At 33.9% G+C, this 19,536-nt stretch overlaps 2 protein-coding genes across 3 annotated transcripts; one reads left to right on the plus strand and one right to left on the minus strand.

Annotated features, from left to right (window-relative positions):
* Positions 1–694: 694 nt before the first annotated feature.
* Positions 695–14,362, plus strand: LOC114374148 (N-terminal acetyltransferase A complex auxiliary subunit NAA15-like). 2 transcript variants are annotated; one of them, XM_028331756.1, is made up of 26 exons: positions 695–963; positions 1,770–1,848; positions 2,050–2,132; positions 2,222–2,371; positions 3,237–3,352; positions 4,357–4,462; positions 4,865–4,936; positions 5,030–5,145; positions 5,532–5,664; positions 6,222–6,299; positions 6,388–6,441; positions 6,539–6,609; positions 7,709–7,763; positions 7,854–7,949; positions 8,906–9,034; positions 9,147–9,229; positions 9,319–9,549; positions 9,872–10,004; positions 10,089–10,196; positions 10,923–11,054; positions 11,346–11,402; positions 11,744–11,841; positions 11,968–12,026; positions 12,122–12,233; positions 12,672–12,772; positions 13,584–14,362. In XM_028331756.1, exons 1-26 carry the CDS (start codon positions 913–915, stop codon positions 13,781–13,783), a joined length of 2,703 nt encoding a protein of 900 aa, XP_028187557.1. In that variant the 5' UTR covers positions 695–912; the 3' UTR covers positions 13,784–14,362. The 2 variants fall into 2 exon arrangements, with proteins under 2 accessions (XP_028187557.1, XP_028187558.1); XM_028331757.1 differs by lacking the exon at positions 695–963 and having other exon boundaries at positions 1,781–1,848; positions 2,067–2,132.
* Positions 14,363–14,696: 334 nt separating this feature from the next.
* On the minus strand, positions 14,697–19,237 carry LOC114374149 (E3 ubiquitin-protein ligase At1g63170-like). The gene is made up of 5 exons (XM_028331758.1): positions 19,131–19,237; positions 17,694–18,542; positions 15,893–16,018; positions 15,522–15,813; positions 14,697–15,280 (listed from the first exon to the last, which is right to left on the minus strand). The coding sequence occupies exons 2-5, from the start codon at positions 18,362–18,364 to the stop codon at positions 15,110–15,112; spliced, it is 1,260 nt and encodes a 419-aa protein (XP_028187559.1). The 5' UTR covers positions 18,365–18,542; positions 19,131–19,237; the 3' UTR covers positions 14,697–15,109.
* Between the last annotated feature and the right edge of the window lie 299 nt (positions 19,238–19,536).

Raw genomic sequence — 19,536 nt, forward strand, 5'->3', positions numbered from 1 at the left:
AAAGAAGATATTAAACTCCAATGTTTTATATGATGGGACTCTACGTTACGAGAAGAAGGGTTATGCGTGTAATTTTTTTTAATAAAATCATTCAATTCTAATTCATTATTATGATAAATTTATTGAATTTTAAAATAATTATTTTAAAATGATAATTTGTGATTAGATATTAATGTAAAATTGTGTTATACTATATAGATATTAAATTTCTATATTAATACGTGCATTGACGTCATTTTTAATGAGCTTTTATTTTTTTTATATATGATAATCATGTTTTTTCAAAGAATTTCATTAATTTTTCACTTAATAATATATTTAATTCCAAAGTAGTTGAATTTAATGTATTAATTTTAAAATATAATAATATTGTCATTAGAAATTAAAAATAATGATATATATGTTAGGAAAATGATTATTTTACATATGCATATAGATAAAATTAAAAAATAATAGTATATTATTTATGGTGTTAAAAATTAAAGCATGAGTATATTTTACCCGTTTAGTCTGTATCCAGAAAAGGTTTGACTAAATTATTATTTTTTGAGACAATTAAATCCGATCTTGCACACAAAAAGTTATGAGTGAGTGACCCATTATAGACCGACCCGAACTGCGACAGGTGTTGTAAACTAGTAGTGTGGGTGAGTGTGGAAGTTAACCGCACGCAGGCACAATGTTCTTGCGCAGTAAATATTATTTTTAGAAGCAACCAAAGAAAAAAGAAAAAAGGAAACATAGGAGCAATAGCACGTAGTGGTTCGGTTCCTTGCTTCTTGTTGACAATAGGGTTGCACTTGCACTTGCACTTCACGCACACGCCATCCACAACACAACTGAACCCTTTCTCTTTCTTCTTCGCTTCCGCCAAAACACACCCTCTCATTCTCAGTCTCTGCCACCGCTTAAATGGGTGCTTCTCTTCCTCCAAAAGAGGCCAACCTCTTCAAGCTTATTGTTGTAAGCTCTCTCTCTCTCTCTCTCTCTCTCTCTCTCTCTCTCTAATTTTATGCTCGATCCATTTTCAATCACTTTCTCCTGCTTCCGCGATTGCTTCTTCTCCATCTCGAAACCCTAGATTCTCTTCTTATTCCTTTGTTTCTTTGCTGACAATCCGGTCAAGACTTTATAGAAATTAAATGTAAAAAAATCGGAGCATTCAGGATTGACTACAGTGATTTGTGAGGAGGTTCACCGTTGTGTTGTATTTCAGCTCTTCTGCAAGTTAGAGCGGGATTGGAAGTTCCTAAACTTGCGCGTTTTGAATTTATTTGCATTCTCTCTGTGTTCTTTTTTTTTTCCTTTTTCCTCGCGGCTATGGGAAGTAGGAATGAAGTTTGAACTGCTCTCACTTGGACTATGGATGAGATTGATTTTATCAATGTGACACACAGAAAACCTGACATAGTCAGTAATGGATAAATGAATATAATGAACATTTGAAGTAGAAGGGAATAGTAAATTCTTTGCCTTGAATATTTTGGGCATTGTTCTTGTTCCTACTTGTTGCCATTGAAGACTTGAAGGAAGGTTCTGTAGAAAAATAGCTATGTTATATGATCTAGCTTCGTTGGAATTCCTTCCAGTTCCAGTAGCAGGGTTTTGGAGTTTGGTTTTCTCAATGTGTAAAAGCAAATGTGTGCTTACTACTTTATGTAATTAAATTTTAATCATCTTGGTTACTGGGAAATTTATAAGCAACTGAATCGGTGTGGTTGGGGTCTACTTATATGTGGGACTTAATTTTCTTGTTTGCATTGCTGCAGAAATCCTACGAAACCAAACAATACAAAAAGGGCCTCAAAGCAGCCGATACCATTTTGAAAAAATTTCCTGACCATGGAGGTATAACTTTTTAGTACTTGTTTGTCCATGCCTTTCCTTTCTTGTCGGGATATTTTATTTTCTTTTAAATGAGTAACACAAAAAATGATATATTGTTTTCCTTACAGAAGTTGTTTTTCTCTTTCCGCCTTTTAATTATTTTGTTTTTTTGTGTTTTTTCTTCTTCTTATTTATGTGTCTGTTCCCCCTTCTGGTTGATAGAAACTTTATCAATGAAGGGTTTGACATTAAATTGCATGGATCGTAAGTCTGAGGCATACGAACTGGTTCGCCAAGGATTGAAGGTGGGTTGCCTTTGATCTTGCACCATTTATCAATCGTCTAGTCAATGTTTGTCAGATGATCCAAGCTTAATTTTTAATTTCTAGTGCAGAATGACCTTAAAAGTCATGTTTGCTGGCATGTTTATGGTCTCCTGTATCGGTCAGACAGAGAATATAGGGAAGCAATAAAGTGTTATCGGAATGCACTGAAAATAGATCCTGACAATATTGAAATCTTGCGGGACCTATCACTTTTACAGGTAGCATATTAAGTCCTTTTGCTTCTACTTGCTTTGTTTTAGCATATGTAAACTTATAAAGTTTCCCTATCTCTCTTTTCTGCTACGACTTTTACTTTGATGTTAGTTTTCCTATTCTGGCATTATCTATGACATTTTTTACATAAACACGTACCTTGTTGTTATTGCTTTGTTTGTTGGTGTGGAGGAAAGTTTATTGTGAACTTTGTCCTTAACTTACCATCATTGCCAACAATGGTACTTTTATGATACTGTAATTTTCTTTCTAAGTTCATTTATGAATTATGACTCTTGATGAAGCTCATAGGTAGATAGGTACTTACGTTAGAAATTACTGCCATTCTGTTACCTATTCAAATCAAATTCAATATAAATCTTTCTAGAATTATTTGTTTAATTAATCCTAGGCATGATTAACAATAAAGGTGAAAGGAAAATCTCTCTCCAGCCTTTTACCATTTGGAATCTTCCATTACATAGCCAAAGGTCACATCACTGGAGAGTCCGGAGGATGCAGTTGAAGATAAAAATAGGAGAAAACTGATTTTCAGCAAAATTTCTTGATTGCACAATTCACACTTAGTTGAATGGTTCATATACACAGAGATTAATATTAATACAGAATACAGTTCTGAAAAAGAGCAATTAAACTATGTCAATTTCCTATTGAATCTAAGCTGCTCAATGAACTAAAGCTATTTTGGAAAATGGATAGTAATTAAGTTATTTATAGTTCCAAGTTCCAACAGATACAACTATTTTGCAAAGATATTTTACTGTATGACTTTCAAATTACACAGTCACAGTCAGTGAATTCCTTTAATGTTTTGATCCATGTGAATGTGCTTTTACTTCTCACTGTCAGGCTCAAATGCGAGACTTATCTGGCTTTGTTGAGACACGACAGCAACTTCTGACGCTCAAGTCAAATCATCGCATGAACTGGATTGGCTTTGCTGTTGCTCATCATTTGAACTCTAAGTATGATTTTTTGTTTTTATAAAATTAAATGCTTTATCCTAATGATAGCTGCTTGAGCTGCCTTTTTTCCTAAATAATATATAATATGAGACCTAAGGATTATCTTCTTAGATGTTGTTTTCACTATTTCATGTATGAAATATTGAAAACTAGAAACAAAGTAAAAACAAGGTGGCATTTTTGTAATTATATCTAAAAACAGGAAATGTTTTCCTAGCTAAAAAGGCCCTTAGATTGTCAATGTTCCTATTTTTTGATTTGTTGATGCTTTTGAGATAATGTAATTGATTGCTATATTTACCCATGCCTTTAATTGCTTTGTTGTCCTGATCACTTATTATTTCAGGATCTATAGAAATATGACATTTGAGAGAAAAATAACTTTTGTTTATTGAAAGTGAATGCAAATTCTGATTACAGAGAGGAGTCAAAAGACTCTTATTTATGCATGATAGGTTTGAGATACAAGCTTCTAACTGAATCATTACAGAATTCAACTGTCATAAGTAACTGACAGCTGGCATAACTAACCTGAGAGCTTACTCAGCATGTTTGTAAATGTAGCCTAGATTACTGACTAACTACATACACTATCAGCATCTTAGGACAAAGAAAATTATTGGTAAAAGTCATGAATTTGGTGATCTCTATGTTCTTGATGCAGAAAGTATTCCTAAATGTCCTAAAAATAATTATAAAAATTCTGGAAAAATATAATTAAAATGAAACACTTCAAAAACAAGGTATATTTTCGCTATCTTTTGGGGGGGGGGGGGTGTTGTTGAGTGGGGGTGTGTTATTCTTGTAGGGTCTAAGAATGAGACCAAACTTGGTAATGTTGTGGGAGGAGATTTTGGACCCAATGTTGTTTGAATTGCTTCAGAATTCTGCTGTGAACCTTTGGATCATGCTAGTACCCAGGCTTCACTATTGATAGTAGTTGTTATTCAAATGGCATAATTTTATTTTTATAGTTTGTTGTACTGACTTTTAATATGAAACAGTGCATCAAAGGCTATTGAAATTCTGGAAGCGTATGAAGGGACATTGGAAGATGATTATCCTCCAGAAAATGAATGGTGTGAGCATGGGGAAATGCTTTTGTATAAGGTCTTTCCTCTGGATGTTGCTGCAACTATTTCCTGTTTAATGCATATAGCATAATGCCTCTTCACATAATTTTTGTTTGATGTAACTTTTACCTCAATTATCTTTTGCTATAAGATGATAGGATTTTAAATGGGCTTTCACTGTTTGTGAGTTTTTGTAAATGCCAATGATAGCCTTTATGCATTATAGCCATTATAACTCAAATAGAGAACTTTCTCAGCATCTATATTTTCATGTTTTGGATGTCTTGCTCTAGGTAAATTGTGTTTTGTTTTGAATGCAAATATTTCTGTTGTCACTAGAAGTGCATGTTTAGGAATATGAAGTCTTTTATATGGTTCATATGCCACTGTTAATATTTCCCTGACATGGTGATTTTCTGCATCGAATGTATTCATCAAGATCTCCTTGCTAGAAGAATGCAGATTTTTTCAGAAAGCTCTTGAGGAGTTGCAAAAGAAAGAGTTAAAAATTGTATGTGTTTTATTAGTTGAGGTAATTTGATAATTTAAAACTTGATATGAATGCGAAGCATGATATCTTACCTGTTTCTGATTATGTCTTTAGGTTGATAAGCTTGCATATAAAGAACAGGAGGTTTTACTTCTAGTTAAGCTTGGCCGCTTAGAAGAAGGGGAGAAATTGTACCGGACATTACTTTCCATGAATCCTGACAATTATAGGTGATCTTTCTGACCACATACATTTTAGGTTTGCCTCAATTGCAATGTCTGTTTAGATCTACCATTTAGGTTTTTCTACTATGTTTCCCTTTTGCTTTAGCCACAGCAAAAAAAGGATATTTAGATTCCTTAATCCTCATTTTTAAAACACAAAACATTTTCTAAAACAAGAAATGGATAGACCCCATAATGTTTCATTATATTGTTTATATTCCATCAATGTCTCCAAAATGTTTTGGGTTATAGACTGTTTAGTTCATTTTAATGGCACATAATGGTTGTGTAATAACTCCCTTTTCTTGATACCCGTTTGTATTTTATCTTGTATACAATCTTACCAACGAGTTGAAGCTAAACAATTATATGTGCTTCATGTTGATGCTCAGATATTATGAAGGCCTCCAAAAATGTGTTGGATTATATTCAAAAAATGGTCATTATTCTCCTGATGAAATAGATCGGTTAGATGCCTTGTACAAAACACTTGGGCAGCAATATAAGTGGTCTTCTGCTGTTAAGGTAAGGGTAGCCAATTCTTGTAGTTATATATCACATTTACTTTTATAGCTTGCTTTCAGCATCACAACCTGCATTTAATTGTTATTGTAACATATTGTTTGTGTAAAAGGAGAACCCCCTCCCCCAGTATGGTGATTTCCTGTTGAATGTTGAATGGGAAATTAATTGTGAAATGGTATGCTAGTTTACTCGATGTAATCAGTGTTAATTTTTGTTTCCTTCCCATCTACTATAGTCATTATTTATAACTACCCTGGTTTTGATGGGGGAAGCTATTCAAATCATCTTAGAATGTGGGTTAAGGGCCTAACTCAACCCTACAAAACCGGCTTGTAAGGAGAGGGTTGTCCCCCACTTATATACACTATTTTGTCCATATCTCTAGATGATGTGTGATTTGTGTCTGCCAATGATAAAAAAATGGGCTAAAATACATTACAGGTGAATTTGTGGTGACAATGTTAATATTTTTCTCTTATTAGCATGAGTAATACTATTTTAGCCCATTTTTTTAGAATGAAGTTTGTCCCACACTGTTATTTACTTATTTTTTTCAGAGAATACCACTGGATTTTTTACAAGGTGACAAATTTCATGAAGCAGCAGATAATTATATTAGGCCTCTCCTAACTAAGGTATATGCAGATCTTATTTATTTGATATATTCTGCCTACTTTACCACTTTCAGTATTAAATTGGAATTTCACGTTGTGTTGCTTATAGGGAGTTCCATCTCTTTTCTCAGATCTTTCTTCGCTATACAATCAACTTGGGAAGGTCAGTTCTATTACTAACATTCTTCTGCTTAAATAGTTTGGGGTTGTGTTATTGTATGTTGTTTCTGACTTCAGCTCTGATTTTTCTCACTTTCCAGGCAGACATTTTGGAACAGATCATTCTTGAGATAGAGAGTTCTATTAAGACCACTAGTCAATACCCTGGAGGGTGGGAATTAAAATATGTGTTATAAATATACTTTTGTCTGAGATCAAATTTGGTGCTTATGTTAATGTTTATTGTGTTAGGAGTTAGGAGAGAGGGGAGAGAAAGTTAGTAACGGTTGGAATGCTTAATTAGTTAGTTGAATGATGTCTAATGTTGATATCAATAGTTGAGTGGATTGATAAGTAATTCAGAAAATTCCTCTCTAAATTGTCCAATGTTTTCTCAAATAATGTCAAGTATTGCCTAGATGAATCAGGCATGTTGAGCTATTAAATTTGAAAGTGGCTTTATATGCTATGAAGAATGTCCTTTGATAAATCTTTTAGCATTCCCTTTAATGAGCATTTTGGGTTCATCTTATAATATTTTATAGGCTTAAATATCTGTTTGGTATCTGTAAGTTAGCGTTTTTTACCTTTGGTCATTGAGTTCATTTTTCTAATTTTAGTTCTTGTAAGTTCTTTTCAGTTTTGATCCTTGTAATATATTTTGCTCATTTTTAGTCCTTGTAAGCTTGTGTTTTTCTAATTTTGGTCCCTATAAGCACGAACTTATAGGGACTATAACTTAAAAAATTAGAATCTTATAGGGACCAATATTGAAAAAATGCAAACTTTCAGGGACTAAAAATGGGCAAAATATCTTTTAGGGACCAAAATTGGAAAAGTGTAAACTTATAGGAACTAAAATTAGAAAAATGAACTCAATGACCAAAGGTAAAAAAACGCTAACTTACAGATACCAAAAAGATATTTAAGCCTATAAAATATTATAAGATGGACCCAAAATGCTCATTAAAGGGAATGCTAATAGATTTAACAAAGGACATTCTTCATAGCATATAAAGCCACTTTCAAATTTAATAGCTCATTTTGTAAAACCAGAACACACTTGACACTTTTAGAAACAAAAGAAAGGATGTACATCTTGGGGGAGGATAAGTTGAATTAGATAAAAAAGATTGCACAAAGAACTGAAAGAAGTTATAAGGACAATATCCAATTACAATTGAATGGGAAAGAGTCTTATAAGTTTGCATTAAAGTTTTGATGCTTTGGAACTTTTATTGTACAACTAACCAATCTTTATCTTTATTCAGGATGGAAAAAGAGCCGCCTTCAACTCTTATGTGGACTTTGTTCTTGTTGGCTCAGGTTTGTGCATATTTTTTAGATGATGTTTTGATACATTATTTTGTGGGTTCCTCCATATTTTTTCTACTCATTGAATTTTTATTGGTGCAGCATTATGACAGACGGGGCCAATATGAAATTGCTCTTTTTAAAATCAATGAGGCTATTGATCACACACCTACCGTCATTGATCTGTATTCAGTCAAGGTTTGCTTATATTTCTAAGTAGTTCCCTGCTTATTTTAGGTTTTTTTCTTTTCTACATAGTCCTATTATATAAATTTGTGAGCATTTGTAGTTGTGTGTGTCTATATAAATTTGTACTCTAGTTAACAGAATATAACCACCAATTAAATAACACTTAACTCTGTGATTTGTCTAATTAACTGCGAGAACTGCTATTAGCATAAATAAATTACATAACCCATACGAAGACATGTAAATCACCAGTTACTGTTGACTATTGCATTTGGTGTATCTAATCACATAAATGTCTTCAATATACAATTTTTGGTGTATTTCTCTGCAATTTTTGTGCTGGTATTTATATGCCTTCTTGCTGTTTAGAATGTCACTTCAAGCTATCTGTTATTTTGTAAATGCTTTCGACTCATCTGCTATATTTTGCGCTTGAAATATATAATTTTTTTTTCAAATGCCAGTTATGTATTTATTTCTTCAATGAAGAATATAAATGATACAAAATAATATAAAATATTCTATGTTACCAAATGAAACAATTTTCAAGTATTGATGAATGTGAAATTGAAAAACATTTTCAATTCTCTTTTTCTATAAAAAAATTATTATATCTAATAATATGAAATGCTATCCAATAAAGGCACTGAAAGTATATATAATATGCTCTAGTTATTCGAAAGGTAACATGTACCTTCAAAGATTTAGAAGTATGGAGAGGAAAGTTTTGCAGAGAATTTAAAAAAAAAACTGCTTTATTATCTCTGGGGAAACTTTTCATTATAGCGAAAAAAATGAGGCAAGTTAAATGATTATATGACAAGTGATGTTTTTAAGACCAACTATTGGTAAAATGAGTTAATGCAGTTGGGATTAGTGGTGACTGGTAACTTGTATTAACAGTCAATACTCAATAGCATGTGGAAAAACTTGTTGAATGATTGTTGCATGTTTTCGTATAACAGAGTCGGATACTGAAGCATGCTGGTGATTTGGTTGCTGCTGCTGCATTTGCTGATGAAGCTAGGTGTATGGATCTTGCTGATCGTTATGTTAATAGTGAATGTGTTAAGCGCATGCTGCAGGCTGATCAGGTTTTGGCTATCTATATAATTTGAATTTCATTCGCACTCGTGTGTTGTAATATGTGTAGTTTTCTCTTTTGCGTGTTCTGACTTTCTTTTGGTCCATTCTCTTGATATCCAGGTCGCTTTGGCAGAAAAAACTGCTGTGTTGTTCACAAAAGATGGTGATCAGCACAACAACCTACATGATATGCAGTGCATGTGGTCTGTATCTAATGATGTGTAATATTCTGTACTTGCTAGCAATATTATGGTTTCATTTGGTAACACATTGTAACATTTGTATTTTGAAGGTATGAGCTTGCCTCTGCTGAAAGCTATTTTCGCCAAGGTAATCTTGGAATGGCTCTGAAGAAATTTCTGGCTGTTGAGAAGCATTATGCAGACATTACAGAAGATCAATTTGATTTTCATTCATACTGCTTAAGGAAAATGACGTTGCGTACATATGTTGAAATGCTTAAATTTCAAGACCAATTGCATTCACATGCATACTTTCATAAAGCAGCTGCTGGAGCTATCAGGTGAATATATGCAGTTTTTAATTGGTTTACTGCATCAGTTGTTATGCTAGTTAGTGTTATGCAGTGCTTTGTAGAGCTGGGTACTACACTTGCATTGGGAAACTGAGCAGTGAATTTGTAAATTGTTTCCGTGCCTAACCTTCATTGAGAGGTCAAGCGTTGCTCTTTTATGCATCATGTTTGGTGTGTTCTTAGAATTTTGAGTTAAAACAGCACCAATTTGGGACTGCCTTAACATTTCGGCCTAAATTAATATTTGCAAATGAAATTTCCTTCTGATTTTGCAATTACGATCTCCTGCTTGTAATATTTGGAGCTGCAGATGTTATATCAAATTGCATGATTCTCCCCCAAAGTCAACAGCCGAGGAAGATAATGACATGTCTAAGTTGCTTCCTTCTCAAAAAAAGAAAATGAGGCAAAAACAGAGAAAGGCAGAAGCAAGAGCTAAGAAAGTAATAATCACTGCTTTTGCTTCTGTGGGGAAATTCTTATTGGAAAAGTATTCATGCTATTGTCCCCCCCCCCCCCCCCCTTAGGAGGCAGAAGAAAAAAATGAAGAATCAAGTGCTGGTGGGATATCAAAGTCTGGGAAACGGCAGGCAAAACCCATTGATCCGGATCCACGTGGTGAAAAGTTGTTGCAGGTTAAATTTCAATACTTTTGTTTTCTTTTAGTATGCAAAAAGTATAGGTGAGTATAACCTGTGAAGAACCAACTCTTCCAAAAGTTTAAGATGTTATGTGGAGCCATGGAGGCTCATCATGACAGTCAATTTTATCTTTAACGTGACACCTCATGCTAGAGCTCTTTGGATTGTAAGTATGGATATTGCCCATGCCTACTCTAACTTTTGTAGATTTTTTTAATAATTTGAAGAATGGGGGTGGCAAGAACTGATACTATGTCATGTTCCAGCATTCCCTAAAATATGTTTGGTGAAGGCTTATGAAAGGCTTTATTATATCTCTAACAAATGTCACTTATTCTAAATATGGATCCTTGAACAATGTTTCAATGTGATTCTGGTAGTTTGGCAGGGTGGGTATGCATGTGTGTGTGTGAAAGAGAGTATTCTGGTGGTTTTGCATGAGGAGTACATGTATGTGTGTGCAATAGATTCATGGTTAAAATGCCATGTTGAATCCAAAGACAGTTTTTACAGTTTCATTACTCTGCCTGTATTAACAAAATCGATGTAGTTCATTATTTGGTTTATCAAAGTCTAATCAACTGTGAAATGTTTCTGTGAAAATTCATTGATATATTTCCAGGAAATTATTCTGATAAGTTATGCTTATTGAGTTATTGTAATTGTTATGGCTGATATTGTACTGTTTATTGTGCTATTGTGCAATTTTCTCCTGCTTAGGTCGAAGATCCTTTGTTGGAAGGCACAAAATACTTGAAGCTGCTGCAGAAGAATTCACCAGATTCAGTGGAGACGCACTTTCTCTCTTTTGAATTATATATGAGAAAACAGAGGATTTTGCTTGCATTCCAGGTAAAAATATGTAAAATGAGAAGCGAAGGTTTTTTTTTTTTGAGCTGGGGGGTATACAGCTTATTAAAAGCTAATCAATTTGTTAGGCTAGTAATTTATTTGATTTAACAGTCTGGGCTGTCTTCCTTGACATATTTTAGGGGGTCTACGCTGTGAATTTATGCCGATTAATTGAAGATTTATGTTACTTTTCATTTCATAACATTATAAAACTTGTTAGTTGTTACACTTTCTCATTTTAGAATATTATGCCAGTTAAATGTGTTTTGTTCTCAATCTTTTGACTTGTAGGCTGTGAAGCAGTTACTGAGGTTGGATGCTGAACACCCTGATTCTCATCGTTGCTTGGTATGCTCTTTTCTGAAGAACAAATCAATTTTATGTCACTGGGATTAGAAAGTTGAGGATTTTAACGTTTATCAATACCAAAACGCTACATAATATCTGATGTTACTTGTGAATTTTTTTAATTTGTTTGTATTTAGCATTTAGTACATGCAAATTGGATATCTTCAAAAATCATTCCTTTGAATTTAGTGCATGGTGCTTGTGGTTCCCCCCGCCCTTTTGTCCTATTTTTATCTCCTTTTATAGGATGTACTATCCTCTCTTTTTTTGGTTTCTTCCTTCCTCCATTAAGGAAAATGATTATTTCTGCTGTCATTCATTTTTAAGTCCACATGTTGCAGATTAAATTCTTCAATAAAGTGGGATCCATGAATGCTCCTGTGACCGACAGTGAGAAACTCATTTGTAATGTCTTAGAAGCTGAGCGCCAAACTATTAGGTTCTCTGGTGCACTTATCTACATTCCCCCCCCCCCCCCCCCCTATTGTCTTTTGGGGCACTTTCATTCATTTTTTATTAATTTATGATTTAACTATAATTTTCTTTGGTTATCCTTTTTATGTAGTCAACTGCATGGGAAATCTCTGTTTGAGACAAATAACTCTTTCCTAGAAAAACATGAAGGTTGTACTCAGCATTAACATAAGCATTTGTTGATTACCCATATATTTCAAGCTTGATTATGAAGATTTCTTATTTTATTTACCTCCTGTTTTCAGATTCTTTGACACACAGAGCTGCTTTTGGAGAAATGTTGTATATTTTGGATCCCAGCAGAAGGTCCGAGGCTGTCAAGTTGATTGAGGGGTCAGCAAATAATCTTGTGCCAAGGTAATGTTCTTATACACCACCTCATGTTTCATGCTATTAAGCACTAACACAACATTGTGTCATGTCTTCAAACTGGTACCCCACTCACATGCATGTGATGCACACCTGTTTTGGTTTGGATTAGGAAAGTTTCATATTTCATACTTTAGCATGGCTTGACATGTCTCAGCATTCTATTCACATTTCGACTGACTGGCTGAAAAGGCTAACTGGAATAAATTGCCTCACCTAGCTAGTATTGAGCTTGTCACTTGATCCCCCCATCAATGAAATAAATGAGACAGAAGAATCATGTGTAGATCAGACACTTAGGTAGACTGTATTAGAGAGTGAAAAGGAAAAGAGATAGCTTATCTGATTATTCTTGGGGTTTGCCATGTGCAAATGTTTATGTTTATGTTTACGGCAGTGTTATTCATGGAATATTTTGTTTAATAGAAATGGAGCGCTTGGACCAATCAGGGAATGGAAACTTAAAGATTGTATTTCAGTTCATAAACTTCTTGCAACAGTTCTTGTCGATCAGGATGCTGCATCAAGTAAGTATCATTGGGATTTTCTGTTGCTTGATTAATTTTTTTATTTATTTATGTTAAATGGCTTTTGGGAGAAATTGGGTATGATGGTGCTTGTGATTTCCAAGAGTAAATATTTGCTTTCTCATATTAGCAATTTACTGACTGCTGAAGAGATCCAGATTTTTTTTAGAAGAAAAAAATGATCAAGAAATAAAAATGTTATTTTTTAACGGAATTTTTTGTTTTCCTTAATGACTGCAAAAGGGAATTTTAATTTTTAATTTTCACTATTTTCTTCTGAAATTTGAGTTTCTATAATCTGCTTGCTATTCCTCTGTCTGTCTGTTATTGTTGACACCCACATTGTAATGATGCATCATTAGAATTTCTCATGCAGTCAATAATAATTCTGCCTTGAAAACTGTCTTTTTAAATACTCCTTCCTCCATCCATAATTATGAAACCCTTTTCAGAATCTTGTTTGTTCTTTTTTATAAAACCATTTTCTAATTTCTAGATATACTAATTATTTTTTTCCTACATGTTCTTAATTATTCTCTTTTCAAACATTAACGAGAAACAATTAAGTTGATAGAGAAATAAGAAAAGGATAATTTTGGAATTATAGTACAAATAATTGAAGATTTAATGTGATTAACTAAACTAATTACTTTTTTTTAAGAAACGTGAATTAATTAAAAGAGTCTTATAATTAAGGATAAAGACTACTCCCAGAACCATTATTTCCATTTGGAATAGCCAGAGGAAAAACCCCAAAGGAGACGCAATATTTGATACTTTATAAATTTGGAAATGGTAAATTTGCTTGCAGGATGGAAAATGCGTTGTGCTGAGCTTTTCCCATACTCCACATACTTTGAGGGAATTTGCAGCTCTGCCTCTCCCAACTCTGCCTTTAACCAGATACGTAAGAGCACTGAAACTGGGAGTTCTAACCATTGGGTGGGTGATCACAATGCGGAATCCACATCAAATGGCAAACTAGAGGCATTCAAAGATCTCACTATCTGACAGGGCTAAAAAATGGTTTACCTTGTTTGGACTTTGGATGCTTGGTAATCCAAGCTGCTGCATTTGAAACCCCACCTAAACTAGGCTGCAATTCCGAACAAGGTTCATGCTAAGTTTTGGTGCCAGTGTTATCAAAAGTCAGATGTATTTTCTTTGCTCGAGTTCTCCCTCTCTAAACTGACATGTATTCCATTTGCAAATGTGTATAATTTTACCGCAATTATGTTTTAGGGTTGAATTTTTTATTTGCTCACCCCTTTTTTTCCCGAGATGTTAAGAGAGAAGGCTCCAAGGATTTGCAACTTCGTCCAAGTTTTACTAATTTAGGTCGCAGGGAGAGCTTCAGAAATTTTAAGTTTCTGGTCCTGCATTCGGCCAGCACATATACACACCGAGAGCATGTTGTACTTTCCCCTATTTGTTGGCTTATTTATCATGTATTAATTATTTAAGTTCTCTGAATTTTTTTTCTTCAAATGGTAGAAAACATTTGGTGAGAGAAAAATGGTCATATTTTGCACCGACTGAAGTTGGCTGCGTATTTTCTCATGTCAATCTAATTAAATACTTGCCAAAAAATATCCTAGAGTACCAATTTCATTCTTGCTTTTATTTCCGCAGCCCATTTAAATTGATGGTCTCATACATATTTTTGTTAAATAGGTTTAATAGTAAGTTGATCAGAATCCACCAAAAAATAGTAAGTTGATCAGCTTAATAAAAGAACACGGGTACAAGCACAATGTATTCTGGCATTATAACGGAAAAATGATTAAAATAATAAATTGATAGTGTTTATACTTCAAAGAGATTAGTCAAGTTAGATGAAGCAGGTTGTATTTGGATGTCGAATGAAAAAAAATAAAAAATTCAAATAAATTTGAACCGATGTCAAGCTAGTGGAAGCAGGTGGTTGGGTTGACATCATCATCACGATATAAAAAATAGTAACAATTAACAAAAATATTAAGCTCATTTTACAGTTTTAAATTTTAAAAAATCAACATTTTAACTAAATTTTGTTATATATACAGAACTGATAAACAGAAGAAAGATTTGAAACATCCTATTTTCTACAAACAATACTTGGTGAGTATGTAAAACCGGTGAAAAAAGCATAAAAAGAGAGGTGACTAGGGCGGGTAGAAACAAATTCTCAACCTTGATTTGCATCACATGTTTAAGATATTGATTTGCATCTATCTTTGGATCTCACCTTCAAAGCAGAATCCAAAAGTTTGATGATGTACACTTGAAAAGCTGCAACTTCATGGGGGATATGTGCCTTCAGCAGAGATAAACTTCGGCTACGTACTGGAGTCTCTCTCAGGCTGAAGGGGACCCTCCATTACTCGTACCAACTTCATTTTTACAGAGAGGGCAGGTTGCATTTATCTTTAACCATTTGTCAACACATTCGACGTGAAAAACGTGAGAGCAAGGTAACTCTCTAAGCTCGTCATCATCTGCATATTTTGCTAAGCAAATGCAACAAACCTGCAACAAAATTCAGAAATTCATTCAAAGTTCCAATAAAAAAGCTGTGGCATCCTCCACATTGTGCAGGATCACAAATCATAACAATAGCTACAATTTCAGAGCCCCATCCATAAGAATTACTCACATTTAGGTCCTACTTATATATAAACTTTTTATTCATTCTTCTTTTGGCTGAATGTAAATATAGGTTTGAGGACTCGAGGTAATTATTGTAAATTTAGTCAACCATTAGACTTACAGCATCTTCTCCTGAAATCATTCGCTCCTTTTCTGTCCCTGCAGCCAAAATTCCACCTTCATCTATAGCTGAATTGGCATCCTGGTCATCACCATTTTCATTGTTCTTCAATTTGAACTTAAAGATTGGTAGAGCATTAATTGATTCTACTGTTGCTCCTCTATTTTGAGAAAAATCCTCTCGAATGCCCAAAACAGAAATTATACAAGGCAGGCAGCAACAAATAGTTGCACAAAGTATAAATGGCATTGCATATCCGATACAGCTAAAGGTAAGAAACACAATACATAACCTGCATGACATGAAGCCCAGATTACTCGAAGACTCGAGAAAGTAAAATACTGGTTGAGCAAAAACAGTGGTACAGGTACCTGTACAATTGTGGAGCATCAGAAGGAGAAGTGTGACCTCCAAAGATCCAAACATTTCCTACTACAAACCAAACTGCAAAGAAGCAATCCAAGGCCATCTTGAAATGGTCTACTAATCCGTTAAGCCTGCAATTTAGCAAGAAATTTCTCTGCTTAGTGTGCTGCTAGTGACTCATTAAACATGGATAAAATTAGACTGGGCATCAAGGTTTTGTATTAAGTTGAATTTGTCATTCAATAGCATGTCAATGAAATAGTGTTACAACTTCAACATATTTTAAGATTCCCCCATCTTCCCCAGTCACCAAGGTCTAGATGAAGCTCACAAGATGTTTTATTAAGTCTGTAATTTAACATGGAATTTCTCTACTTAGTGCATTTCTTCAATGTGGATAAAGATAGGCAACATATTGTATTAGTTGGAATTTGACAACATCAGTAACCTCAGAGGAAACAAGATGACCATTTAACCTCTGCAATCATACTATCATTATCATCAACAAAAAGAAGTGTCACAACTCAAAAATCTGCCTTCACATCCTGTACCTTACAATAAATAACTTTTAACAACATTTTAACCAATGTATGAATCTTATTTTAATTTAAAAATAGAACAAGCAGACGAGGAGGATAATATATAGGGTGAGTTTGTTTAAACTTAAAAAAAGCAACTTTAAAATAAGTGATTTTTATATAAGGATATAAGATAAGCTTCTTGAAAAAAAGCAGAAAATTGCTTAATTTAAGTAAAAATAGTTAGGCAAACAAATCAGAAAACCATAAAACTACTTATTTTTATTTAAAAAGCACTTATAAAAAAATACGCTTAAACAAACTAGCCCTATCTATGGTCAGGTATAAAGCCTGGTCAGTGTCTCCAATGCGGGAGTGGAAAATTTATTATGCACTTGCCCTTCTCTCACCCTTTCTTGGACACTTTCAATTAATTAAAATATACTTCTGCATTTAACCACAATCCCATTTCCACCCATGATGAATAATTGAATATTGTTGGGAGAGCAATTCAAATTTCAAACAAATACAGTTGGGTTGGAAAGAGTTTTTTAGGAATTTGTTAGTTATGTTTCAAATTTTTAGGATTTTGTTTAGATAAATGCAAGGATATTGTTCTTATCATTTAGATTTAGGATGTTATAGTTTGGGCCTAATATTAGGGTGCTGATAGTATTTGGATTTTTGCATTACTGTTTAGCTATATATATAGAGCCAAGAAATAAAAACCCAAAAGTGTGTTCAATCTAAAAACCTTAGGGTGTGTGGGTAATTCTGTTGTGCGCAGAGGTTTTCCCCAACAAATATTGGGCAAAAGTACATCATAGAATAAGGTTATTTTCCTAAAACAACAAACTAGTATAGTGCACTAAAAAAATGTAACAATCAAAATTATTGTTTTAGAAAAATTCAAAGACTTTATATCCAAAAAGGAATGCAAGTCGAATAAATTTAAAGGGTTTAACGAACAAACCAAATACTCATCCTTTTTAATGTGAAAGTACTAGCATATAAGAGTTTTAGAAAATGCAAAGAAAAAAAGTCATCCATAATACAGATGTGTCATCTATCATATTAAGATGGAAAATTAGTTTCCATTACTCTTCTTCTGTTTTAGGCAGCATTCAATATAATAAATGAGAGACATTATCTTATCAATGTGGATTAAAAAGGAGTGATATACTCATCATAATAAAAGGCAAATCCTGAATACCAGGACCACGCCCCCCCCCCCCCCCCAAAAAAAAAAAAAGAAGAAAGAAAGATATAAAAGGTTAAAACAATATACCTAGAAGTAAATGCTCCAGGCATTATAGTGTTTCTTGAGGCTGATTGTGTAGCGTGACCATTCTCCTCATCTGAGACATGAGAAACATAGATGGAAGTATAAGAACGATCTGGAGGATTGCTTCCAGAAGATCCTTGAGATGCTTGAGAGGTATCTTGTTCATTGCTTTGATTACGGTTTCGAAAACGCCAGTAGAGAATGGGAAGTGTGGCAACACAACCAGACCCATAGCCCACAATCCATGCAAATAATGGGGCCTGGGGATTTTCATTCCTGGACAATGACAAAACGACTATAGATGCTATGATCTGACTCACAGTGACAACAAGCTCAACAGAGATCCACAGTCCAGAATTCAATGGACTCCTTCCACGATGACCATATCCATCACCTCTTCTCAATGAAGCTGAATTTCTAGAGTTTAATCTGGGGGCAGAAGATGAAGTTGTTTGATGACTGGAATCTTGTGCATCCCCAGCTGGTTGATCTTGATTCTGTGTTAAATGCATTTCAGAGTGTTGATCATTACGAGATGATGTTGTTAGAGCTTCACCATTCCTTGTAATGTCAATTACATGCTGGTGTCCATTACGGGTTTCCGGCTGCTCCATCAACAGAGGGTGTTGGTCGGTTTGGGTATTGCTATTTGAACCCAGGGAAGTAACATCCATCTAAATCACCAAAGTAGAACGCGACAAGGCATAGATTAGTAGGAACAAGTTTTGCAGTCTGCACTTTTTCCCGATTTTAGTCTTGATCACGTATATAATTCCACTGTAATATTCTGAACCAAATGTAGCAAGATCTTTGCACTTGCACCCGGCCTTGAAAAGGAGATTAACCTTTATCCTGGTCAGGAAACCACAGATAGATAACTTTATAATATATTAAAATCTTGCTTCTTCCTAATACTATAACTTGTTTTATCCAAAGTAATCTATAATCTTGCAAGTGAGAACACAATAGTGTGTTTTATAAAAATAGATTGTTTTGCATATGATTTACATGGAGATCTAGTTCCAATAACAACAAGATGTAATACCAATTCCAAAAGTAGTTCACTAAAGGGGATTGAATTCAGCATAAAATAAAATAAAGCATGGCATTAGGAACTAAATCCATGCCCATAAATAGTTACTAGGTTAGGTAATTGTGCATTCACAACAAGAGAGTATTCCCAGAAACAGAAACAGAAACCTAGTAAATCCTAATTCTGAGTTAAACACAACACCCAATCCCACCGCGTCAGTTTCATAAAGAAATTAAATAATCGATGTCTCTTTAAGGTAACAAACACTCTGATCCGCACAACAGAAACAGCAAAACATTTGACATCCGAAACCAAAATAAAATCGAAACAAAAACTGAAAAAAAGTTGAAGTTGCGAAAATAATAAGAGACATTTGGGAATGTGAGTGTGAGGAAGAAAGTCTTTACCTGATTCTTCAGCTCACCCACGATTCCGAGCTCACTGTGCTGTGTCTGCCGTTTCTTTTGCTTCAGATTTTCGATTTTTACTAAACAAAAAAAAAAAAGAGAGAGAACAAACGTTTAATGAAATGAAAAAGAAAAAAAAAATAGTACTGTTATCTATAATTGAAAAAAAAAAAAAAAACGTCAGCATCACTTAACACGTCTCTTTGATAAGAGAAAGGAAGCGGAAATGTTGATGTCAGATGTGTGCCGTCGTGTTGATCCACGGGCTTTCTCTACCGTTCGATTTGAAGAAACGCCTTCTTCATAAAGTTGATGATGCGAGGGTAAGTTGATCCAACGGCAAAAAATTTCCTAAGATTTTTTGTATCCATGAAACATTAATTATTAATTTTTTTTAGTACAATAT

This window comes from Glycine soja, chromosome 11 (genome assembly GCF_004193775.1).
Source record: "Glycine soja cultivar W05 chromosome 11, ASM419377v2, whole genome shotgun sequence".
Lineage (NCBI taxonomy): Eukaryota > Viridiplantae > Streptophyta > Magnoliopsida > Fabales > Fabaceae > Glycine > Glycine soja.

Coding starts and splice junctions, on each gene's coding strand:
- LOC114374148 (XM_028331756.1), top strand. CDS start 913: ATGGGTGCTTCTCTTCCTCCAAAAGAGGCCAACCTCTTCAAGCTTATT. Junction 6,300..6,387: donor TTAGGCCTCTCCTAACTAAG/GTATATGCAGAT, acceptor TGTTGCTTATAG/GGAGTTCCATCTCTTTTCTC. Junction 11,842..11,967: donor GCTGAGCGCCAAACTATTAG/GTTCTCTGGTGC, acceptor CTTTTTATGTAG/TCAACTGCATGGGAAATCTC.
- LOC114374149 (XM_028331758.1), bottom strand. CDS start 18,364: ATGGATGTTACTTCCCTGGGTTCAAATAGCAATACCCAAACCGACCAA. Junction 16,019..17,693: donor CCTGGAGCATTTACTTCTAG/GTATATTGTTTT, acceptor GCTAAATTGCAG/GCTTAACGGATTAGTAGACC. Junction 15,814..15,892: donor GATGCTCCACAATTGTACAG/GTACCTGTACCA, acceptor CATGTCATGCAG/GTTATGTATTGTGTTTCTTA.